Source organism: Crocodylus siamensis, chromosome 1 (genome assembly GCF_052110815.1).
Source record: "Crocodylus siamensis isolate JL-2025a chromosome 1, ASM5211081v1, whole genome shotgun sequence".
NCBI lineage: Eukaryota > Metazoa > Chordata > Crocodylia > Crocodylidae > Crocodylus > Crocodylus siamensis.
Genome location: NC_143395.1, coordinates 306,575,773 through 306,586,367, shown reverse-complemented (window position 1 = coordinate 306,586,367; position 10,595 = coordinate 306,575,773). Strand labels below are relative to the sequence as shown.

The 10,595-nt window shown below is 54.6% G+C and overlaps 1 protein-coding gene across 1 annotated transcript; it reads left to right on the top strand.

Annotated features, from left to right (window-relative positions):
• The first annotated feature begins 7,819 nt into the window (after positions 1-7,819).
• Positions 7,820-10,258, top strand: SOX1 (SRY-box transcription factor 1). The gene has a single exon (XM_090031688.1). It carries the CDS (start codon positions 7,820-7,822, stop codon positions 8,957-8,959), a length of 1,140 nt encoding a protein of 379 aa, XP_089887814.1. The 3' UTR covers positions 8,960-10,258.
• The last annotated feature ends 337 nt before the right edge of the window (positions 10,259-10,595 follow it).

Here is a 10,595-nt window from a genome sequence, read left to right as displayed (position 1 = left end):
GCCTTTTAAAAGGACTCACATTATGCCAAAGAAAAAGGCAAATGACCCGGTGAGATGGTCTCTTGGCTTCAGCCAAACCCTTGCAATATCTCCAGCTGATCGAAAGGAAATAAGATTTTTTTTATGAGTTGGGGGTGGTGGGGGGGGGGGTTTATGCCTTTAGATGGCTACCGGTAATGGCATTAGATGGAGCAAAAGGCTCATTTATTTCCTCTGGGTGTTTTTAATTTCCAGAATAGCGTTTTGAGATTATTTAGATGCTTCTACTTTTCCCCTTGTTTGCTGTTTTCTGAAGTAAGCGCTGGATGCCACTGAAAAGGCTTGAAATTGTGTCAAAGTGATGTTTTAATCTCATTGAAAAGTGTATTAAAGGAGAAGATGTAATTTATGTGAGATGCTTCGATGAAAAGAGAGATTGGAGTGGATGATCCTTTCACTCTCCTGTGAACCTCATGTCATGTTTATATTGAAGCCTGTGTAGCTAATCTAATTTGCAATAACAGGGATGGCCTGCAAGAAGGAGCTTCTATGATTTCACTTCTTTTTCCTTCCTTTCTTTCTTTCCTTATTTATTTTTATATAAATTCGTTCTGACTTGTCTACTGCCTTGACTGAGCGATGCCTTTTCTATTTTGGGCTAACGAGTGAGGATGTAAAGTAGACAGAATTTACTTCCAGTGCTCTCAGACCGGTTTTTTTTCCCTAGGCGCCGCGCTGCAGATGCGTGCGATATTGTCCCACTTTAGCTTCAAAAGCGATCCTACACTTGGGCTTGTGAGTCTGGTCTCCGGTTGTAATTATCAACGTGCTAAGAGCCCCACGTGCAGGTCTGAGTTACAGTAAAGCTCATTTCTTGTTTGATTCCGGCCGTGTCTATCTTAGCTCTTCTTTTCATTCTTGCTTCGCATTTTTACCTTCCCAAAAAGATAGTTGCGAAGTGCCTTCTATCTGTTAGGATGTACATTCTTCGGTTTATACTTGTTCTGTCTCCAGTGGCTTCTGATTCAAGTGTTTGGTGTGGGGGAGGGAAAAAAAAGCCAGACAAACTCATCCAAACAAACCACTGTGAATCTTCATTTCATATTAGATATTTTGCATCCTGCGTGTGCTTTAACAGTAAAAAAAAAACCGAACAGACTTGAAAATTACAACTTTTGTGTAATGTAAAAAAAGGTGTATTCAATCTGCTAATTACAGGGGTTTGTGTCATTGGGGCTTTATCAATGACCCGTTTAATTTTACTGTAATTACTGACAAAATAAGACAAGGGTGGATCACAATACAGAATATTTCTCTATCAAAACAATATTGTGCTGGAAGCCTAGCCTAATACATAATACAAACAAACATTTTATAAAAGGCTCCTGCTGGCAACACTCATCCTGCCTCCTCTGCAAACTCAAAACTTCTGTTGGAGTAAGGATCAGGCCCCTGTTTCACAGTTTGCAATAGCTCTTCCAACGCCTAAAGCTAGGAAGGCTCCTATGGGGCGACAACCCCAACTTTATTGAAATGCGTCTCCCAATTGCAATTTTAGCCCTCCACTGTGTTGCCCAAGAGCTCAGCATGGCACGACCAGGTAGTCCCCCGGCTTAAATTCCGCGGGATCAGACAGGCGGGAGATCAATACTATGTCATTTAGGCGCAACGAAAAAAATAAAGCGCTTCTAAAAGTCGGTGCAAAACAGAAAGGAAGGAGCGCAAGCAAAAGCGGGGCAGATTCCAACTCTTTGCCAGGCGTGAAAGAGCAATCTATCAATGCTGGCTGAATGTGGGGGGGGGGGGGTTGAGTATAATCCCTGGTTGAACCCGACCTCAGCTAAACACATCTACTATTTGACTGGGGGCGGGAGCGCAGGAAAAACAGAAACTAATTGAATTGCTTATGTATTTCTTTTCTGAAAAAGCAAGCTAATCTGAGTCACAACCAAGTTCTTGAACCTTCTGTATTTCGTTCCGCACCCTTTTCTAGAGGACGCGGGGGCACCCCGCTCCACCCAAAGCGACACTTCTTTTCCAGGCAGGTGGGGCGGAATCTCGCCTGGCCCGAGGGACTGTCCTAGCTTTGAAGTCGTAGTTACAGTCATCTTCCGACGTGTTTGGCAGCCCGGGGGTTTCCCTTTGTACGCGTGCGTCCCGCTCTTCCGCCCTTCCCAGACCTAGGCATATGGCCATCAGCCCCTGGCGGACCTACACACGTCCCCTCCCTCGCCTTGCGATTGAAAAAGGACGAAGCAGCGCGGGGGGAAGCGTTTTCGTTGCTTTCATGCCCCGCCACTTAACTCGGGAGATCAGCCCCAGCCCGCTCGCCTAGGAAGAGTTGGTGTGGCGCGCAGCAAAAGGCAGCCGGCTGCGGGAAAGCTGCTGCTCGGGTCTCCGGGGGGGGTGTCTTGTCAACCCTAATGTGCACAAAAGAGACCCCTAAGGGTCTGCTCCAACCGAGTGGCTTGGGGAAGGGTCTTGGCTGCTCCCTTTGCCGGGAGTAACCCTTGCCACCAGCATGGCACAGCTCTTGGGGGCGAGAGGGGGAGAGATTGCTCATCAGGGGCTTGAGCATTTTCTCTCTCTCTTCTTCCTTTCCCCCTTTCCTTCCATTCATAAACCTGGTGGCTATAGACGCCGCTTGCATATTGACGCCTCTTCCCCCAACTGCTCCTCCGTTAACCCAATTACAGAATTCATCAAGAACTGTGTTGAATTATCTCTTTCCATACAGTATCAGCATTAGCCTAATTAAAAGCTATAATGTCTGATATAATGATTAAATCGTTAGCTCGGCTGTAGGGAAGCAATATTTTGTTTTCCCTTCAATTAGAAGCTGATTGAGGTTTTCAGAGCAGGTCAGCTGTGAAATTTGAATTATATGTGTGAGTACTGTTCACAGGGTGAGCCCCTACTCGAAAGCTCCGGAGATTCTCCAAATGCTTTCACCCAGCGAGCTCGGGAGCGGCAGCAACACGCACACAACACACACACGCACGGCTTGGATGGGCTTGAGGACAGGGAGGGTTGAGGATCTCCAGGGGCTTCGTCCGTGCTGAGGAAGGGGCTTCATTCCCTTGCCCTTTTCTCAGCCCCTCTGGCCTCTCCCGGGAGCCCGGGCCGTGAGCACACACGTGCGAAGCGAAGCCGGCTCCCAGGGCTCCGCTGGCTCCGCACTGGCCGGGCAGGGGCCGAGGCACTGCGGGCGACTGGGCGCTGCTGGCTGGCTGCCCCCTCCCCTGCACCCACAGCCCTGCAGGGAGGCAGGGGGGCACCGGAGCGGGCGGGAGCCGCGGAGCAGGGAGCCCCGAGGGCCGCCGCCGAGCAGCTCCGCAGCCAGCAGACGGCGATCGCGGCCCGCGCTGGGGATCGCAGCCGGAGCCCGCCGCCCAGAGGAGCCGGGAGCCTCCTCAGCCTCCTCCCTGTCCCCCTCGGAGAGGCCCAGCCGCCCCCCGACGGGCGAAAGGCTCCGGGAGCGGCCACAGCGCCGGCTCCTGGCCCAGCGGGGACGTGCAGACGGGCATGGCCGCCCGGCCGCGGGCACCTGCAGCGGGCTGGGGGCACCGCTCGCCACTGCAGCCTGCGGGGTCGCCGCCTCCTCGCGGGCAGCCTGGTCTCCCGGCGCACTCCCACCTCCACACCCCTCCCCTACACACGCACTCACACACCTGCACACGTACACCTCCACACACACACACACACCGTCACGCACCCACACACACTGCTACACACACCCACACCTCCACATGCGCACGCAGCCCCTCACCTACACCACCCCCACGCACACCTCCCTATACACACCCACACCTTCACGCGCCCACACTCCCTACACACCCACCCACACCCCCTACACACACCCTCCCACCCCCGCACGTACACACACATACCCACATGCACACACTGCCCCCACACACACAACTTCACGCACGCACACACATACCCACGCGCACACATCCCTCACACCTCCCCGGCCCCTGGGCCGGTCGCAGAGGCAGCCACCTTGCTGCCCCCAGCCGGGCGGTGGCACCCCCCCCCCCCCGTGTGGCATCGGTGCAGTGGCGCCGGGGCACTGCCCTGCCCACGCGCCTGCCCGGCTGCTGCACGGAGGGACCACCCCGCTCTCTGCACCCCAGGGACCAGGGCCAGGACCCCGGGAAGGGCGCCGGGCAGCATCCCGCCTCGGGGCCCGGCCAGGCAGCGCAGCCCCCTCCTCTGGAGACCCCCCAAGGGGTCAATCATCAGCTGCCCCTTGCCTGTGTGCACTGGGGGAATTGTGTTGTGTTGTGTTGTGTTGTGTTGTGTTGTGGGGGGGATCTTTGTTTGCGACGTTTTGGCTGCTGGGGGCGGGGATGTGTTTCCTGGGCGGGGGAGGGGGTGCATTTGGCACAGAAGGTGCAGGGATGAGTGATGACGAGCAGGAAAGGCTCCTCTCCCCCCCCCCCCCCCCCCCCGCAGTCTTGGCACTGGGTGCCCTGCTGCTGCCTGATTGGCACACGCCGCCGCTGTCACTCAGCTGTCACTTAGCAACAAGTTACACCTGCGCTCTGAGTTTCAGGCTCCTCAGTGCAGGCGCCCTGGCGGCGCGCGACTGGGCCGGGGGCACCGGGACCGCAACAGGGCGGCGGCGGCGGCGGCTCTGCGCGCTCGCAGCCGCACCTGGGTAATGCAGGGCTGCGCGATACATGCCCGGGGAAACAAAGGCCATGGAACATTTGGAAACAATTTTCGGGAATATGATGGACAGCAATAGATAGAGATATAAATATCCTTGTAAATCCTTGGGATCTGGATAAGTAAGGGAAGCTCTGTGTGCGTGGAATATTATGTGTGTACACACACACGTACACAAACATATATTCATACATGCATACATATTCACATAGTCATATATATACATCTATATATATACATATATGCCTACATGCATACATTTTGTATGCATGTATGTATATATGTGTGTATATATGCGCGTATATACACGCATACATACATGTGTACATATGTGTGTGTGTACTTGTATTTGTATGTATATATAATGTGTGTATGTGTGTACACGCACATTATCCATTCCACGCACACAGGGCTTCCGTCACTTCCCAGATCCCAAGGATTTACAAGGCGTCCCCATGAGGCACGTTAGGTCTCAGAGTATTTATTTGTTCAATGAATTGCCGAATTGATTTAAAAAAGAAAAAGAAAAAGAATAAGAAAGAAAGGGGAAAAAAGATTGCACCAAAACACTTTCATACAATTTATTTCCAGGAGGTCTTTGGCTAAGTAGAAACCTAATTTCCCCCCCAAAAAGAAAATATCATTCAGTCCTTAAGTGGGTAATATAGTTTATAACGTTTAAGCCATTTCCTTATTTGTGGGCTGGTTGCAAGGCTCAACGGCTCCTTTCTTCCCATCCCAACCATCAAAAGTGGAAATGTATATTTCTTAAGTAATCTGCCCCTCAGGCTCCACCCATCCCAATTCACTGTATTTTTCTGAGAAAAAAAATGCAAGCAACTAGAGTGGTTGGATTTGATTTTGTTTGCCCCAATAGACGTAAGAAGCTCGTGAGCTAAGAAAATAGGTTATCAAGGCACGGTAGGCCCGATTTTATATTGTTTTCATTTCCTGGGAGTTTTCCCTCAAACAGGAGCACAGTTCGTAAAGTACCCCCGGCAGCCTGCTGCCACTGAAGCCAGTGGCAAAACTCATCGCCTTCAGCTAGAGAAGGGGCCATACCGCTGTAACTAGTGCAAAATGAGGAGAAATGAGCCCAGGTGACTGTGACAATATTCCAGTTGAATGTCCCAGTAATCCCAAATGAAAACTGCTTCATTTGGACAGAGACGGGGTGATGCCTTAGCCCTTTAGACAGAAACCACTGCTGCCACCTGAAAGTTTTACAGTAATAATAGTGATTGGAATCACTGTGGCATTATTCCTATGCCTTGGACAACCATTAGGGTCAGGAAATGAATACTTGCATAAAGTGGAAAGTACTCACACACCTCCACCCGCTGACCCATTAGGATGATTTAGCCCGCGGATTTAGTGCAGAATGACCGCTTACATTGCTCCACTTAGGGTAACACAGTCACTTGCATTATACAAACCTCCTTTCCCCGAAATGTCAAATCACTGTAATCGGGCTCACAGGTCAGCCGGGGAACAAAGATATCCCTGGAAACATTTTCAGAGAGAAATAATTTGCCCATATTTACTTTATAGAAATGTAACAGGCCTATACATTTACGACTCTCAGATACCTTTAGCTCCCCTAGGTCAAAATATATAGCACAGCATTGAGGCTATTGCTCTGATATGGACTAGGCCTTGGGGGATTTGGGAAGCTTGGAATATGAAAGCACAGCAGTTCTGCCCTAGACTCGTCGTGCAGAGGAAGCGCCGGTGGGTGTGACTCCTCAGGTGGGGGGACAGGGACGCAGGATCAGGCCGCAGCTGTACACATCTGGTTCCGGACGAGCTCATTGGTGCCGTTTCTGAAGCCGCTGAAGCATGCTGACACATCCAAAGCACGTCTATAATCAACTGCGAGAGCGGTCAAAACTATTGCTCGGGGGCTCAGTAACACTGGGGGCTCTTTGATTTTTGTCCGCATGTATGAAAAAGGTACGGGTTCCCTGGGACACTTCCGCGCTCTTTTCTTTGAAAAGGGAGGGGGGGGAGGGTAACAATAATAAAAAAAAGTTCAAGAGCTCTCAGTAGCCAGCGAGTCAGGTGATGATGTCAGGCGAGCTGCAGCAGGCTGGGGTTTAGGGGCTGGAGATGAAGCGCGAAGTGCACAAGTCCCCCCCCCGCCATCCCGCATGCCTTGCACGCAGAGACGCACACCTGCCGGAGTGCAGCCCCAACTTTTTTAATTTCCTGGCGTGCGCAGGCTAGGGGGGCACAGCCGCAAGTCCTGGGAGTCGGGGGTTATTCCTGTTGCACGCGGAGCATGGGGTTTAATAACTATTAGCTACTGTTTACCTACCGGGGGGGGGCGCGGACTGGCGGGGGGGTGACCCCTTCCCTGGCCCCTCCCCAGCCCCCCCAATCTCCCCATCACTGCTGCTCCTTCTCACCTCCGGACGTCACTCTCCAGCGCGCCATGCAAATAATCCCCCGCCGCCGTCCTCCCATTGGCCGCGGCAAACTCATTTAATCCCAGCTCGGCGCGCGGTGTATGGCTGCTGCGCGCCGCGCTCCGTGTGTCTCCCGCCGGCTCCTCCTCTTCTCATTCCTCCCGGGCCAGAGGAGGGAAACCGCAGAGAACAAATTACCGGGCAACTTCTCTCTGGCTCTGGGGCTGCTGTTTTGTTGGGGGATTTTTTTTTGGGAGGGGGGGTTACTTTGTGCCCCCCTTTGCTCTCTTCTTTTCTTCCCTTTCTCTCTCCCCTTCCCCTCTTTGCTTTTTAAGGGCGGGGTGGGCATTTCATGACTTCTCGTTGATTTGATTCGCTTTTTTTTTTTGCCGGGTTCTCCCCGCTCTGTCTCTGTCTGTGTGTCTCTCTGCGGCGCTGGGAGTCGCGCGCGGCCCTGCCTGGCTGCAGAAGTTGCCCGGGAGCAGCGGCGGCGGCGGCGGCGGCGGCGGAGCGGAGCGGAGCGGAGGGGGCGCGCGGACAGCGCGGAGGGCTCCTCCTCCACCACCACCTCCTCCTCCTCCTCCTCCTCCTGCTGCAAGTGGAGCAGCAACTTTGCGGCGCACCTGTTTGAGCCGCCCGCTCGGCTCCGGGAGCACCGTCGGCGGCCCCCCGCGCCCCGGCCCTGCCCGGCCCGGCCCGGCCCGGCCGCCGCTCTATGCGCCAGCCCCCCGCGCCCGGGCGCTGAGCGACCTGCGTGAATGTACAGCATGATGATGGAGACGGACTTGCACTCCCCCGGCGGAGCCCCCGCGCCGCCCAGCCTGGCGGGCCAGGCCGGGGCCGGCGGCGGCGGCGGCGGCGGCGGGCCGGGCGGCGGCGGGCCGGGCGGCGGCGGCGGAGGCAACAAAGCGAGCCAGGACCGGGTGAAGCGGCCCATGAACGCCTTCATGGTGTGGTCCCGCGGGCAGCGGCGCAAGATGGCCCAGGAGAACCCCAAGATGCACAACTCGGAGATCAGCAAGCGCCTGGGCGCGGAGTGGAAGGTGATGTCGGAGGCGGAGAAGCGGCCCTTCATCGACGAGGCCAAGCGGCTGCGGGCGCTGCACATGAAGGAGCACCCGGATTACAAATACCGCCCGCGCCGCAAGACCAAGACGCTGCTCAAGAAGGACAAGTACTCGCTGGCCGGCGGGCTGCTGGGCGCGGGCGCGGCCGCCGCCGGCCCGGCCGCCGTGCCCGTGGGCATGGGCGTGGGCGTGAGCCCCGGGCAGCGCCTGGAGAGCCCCGGCGGGGCGGCGGCCGGCGGCTACGCGCACATGAACGGCTGGGCCAACGGCGCCTACCCCGGCTCCGTGGCGGCGGCGGCGGCGGCGGCGGCGATGATGCAGGAGGCGCAGCTGGCCTACGGGCAGCACCCGGGCGGCGCGGGGCACCCGCACCACCCGCACGCGCACCCGCACCACCCGCACCCGCACAACCCGCAGCCCATGCACCGCTACGACATGGGCGCGGCGCTGCAGTACAGCCCGCTCTCCAACTCGCAGGGCTACATGAGCGCCTCGCCGTCGGGCTACGGCGCGCTGCCCTACAGCGGCCAGCCCCACCAGAACTCGGCCGCGGCGGCGGCGGCGGCGGCGGCGGCGGCGGCCGCCTCGTCGGGGGCGCTGGGCGCGCTGGGCTCGCTCGTCAAGGCCGAGCCCAGCGTGAGCCCGCCCGTCACGTCGCACTCGCGGCCGCCCTGCCCCGGGGACCTGCGCGAGATGATCAGCATGTACTTGCCGGCCGGTGAGGGGGGCGACTCGGCGGCGGCGCAGAGCCGCCTGCACTCCCTGCCCCAGCACTACCAGGGGGCCGCCAGCACGGGCGTCAATGGCACCGTCCCCTTGACACACATCTGAGCCCGCGGGGCCGGGGGACCCCTGCCCGCCTGGCCGCGCCCCGCCGCGCCGCGCCGCGCCCGCTCCCTGCCTCTGTACAGCCGCCGGCCCTGGCCAGCAGCACCGCCGGGGACGGGGCGAGGGGGCGGCTGCTCTTCAGCTCCCTGCCGGTGCTTTGGTTGTTTAATTTGTTTTAGGAGGACTGAGGAAACCCGGGTTTCTGTTTCTTTTTCGTTTTCTTTTTCTTTTCTGATGGGGGGGGGAGGGGGGTGTTTTTAGACGGGCCGCCCGGGCTTTCTCCAGACTTGTCTGTACAGTATTTATCACTCACCCGAGAGGCGCAGAGACAGAAAGGGAAGGGGAGGGTGGGGGGAGAGAGAAGGCAGACCCAGAGACAAAATAATCATCATTATTAATAATCACAGCCGTACCAAGAGCTAGGCGCTGCCAACTTTTTTTTTTTTTAATTATTTTTTCCCCTGCCGCTTCTTGGGAAGCGCCCCCTTTTTATGGCCTCATTAAGACCCAACTTGATGGGAGACCAGTTCCTAACATTTCTTCCACGTGTCCGAAAGCAAATCCAAAACCACCCTTCAGAGGTCTCTTCTTTTGTAGATAATGACCGCGGTTTGATTTTGCTTTGGTTTGGTTGGTGGGTTTATTTATAAAACTTTTTCCCGCTCCCCTTTCCAGGCTGCAACCTCCTCTTTATTATTATTTGTCCTGGGTTTTGTAAAAGAAAAAAAACAAAAAAAAGTTTACGGTATCCGGATTTTTGGGGGGAGGAGGGGACTGGGGGTTGTTTTTGTTTTCTTCTGTTCCCCCCCTCCCCCCGTTTTTTTGTATGATTCCTTGTAAATGCATTGTGAAATATTTTTTATTTTAGGCGACACGAGGGAATTCAGACTGTGTATATAGTTTACTAAAAAAAAAAAGAGAGAGAGAGAAAGAAAAAGCCTTTCTGCTGCAACACAGAGCCTAAGGATGCGTTCGATTTTGAGTTCAATAAATTTCGACGTGGAAAAAAAAAGTTCCCTGTTTGGTTTTCCGTAAACCCGAAATGTGCTGATTTTTTTTTTAAATTTCTTTTTTGTTACGCATGTTATGCCTTAAAATACAACCTCCACATTGGAAACGAATGATAAATTTGACTTGAAACTATCAGGCAGCGAATCCCGTATTGAATTTAGATTCCTCTTGCTCTATATCGTACTGAAGGGAAGTAAGGGGGTGGGGAAAGAAAAAGGCGTAGTTTTTTATTATTATTATTATTATTATTATTAAGATTATTTTAATAACTATTCAGTATCGTTGAGGAAGGCGTCCTATTAAAATACTTTCCATGGTCCTAATTGTTCATTTTCTTTATTTTCTGTTTTATTTATGGAACTGCTGATCCATACCTGGGCTGAGTTCATCACTGGAAAACTCCCCTTCCCCTCCCCCAGCCTCTTGAATGAGGTCAGGAGTTTTTCCCAGGTCTGAGCGACCTCTCTTACCCTCCCCTCCCATCCCCATTGCTTTAGGGACAGATCTGAGACTGGGGATACCTGGCAGCGGTGGGTAAAGCTTGTCCCGGAGGGATACAAAAGCAAGAGCGAATGCGCCAGTTCCTCTGTAATTAACAATTGGGAGAGAAAACTGATCGCCGCGGAAA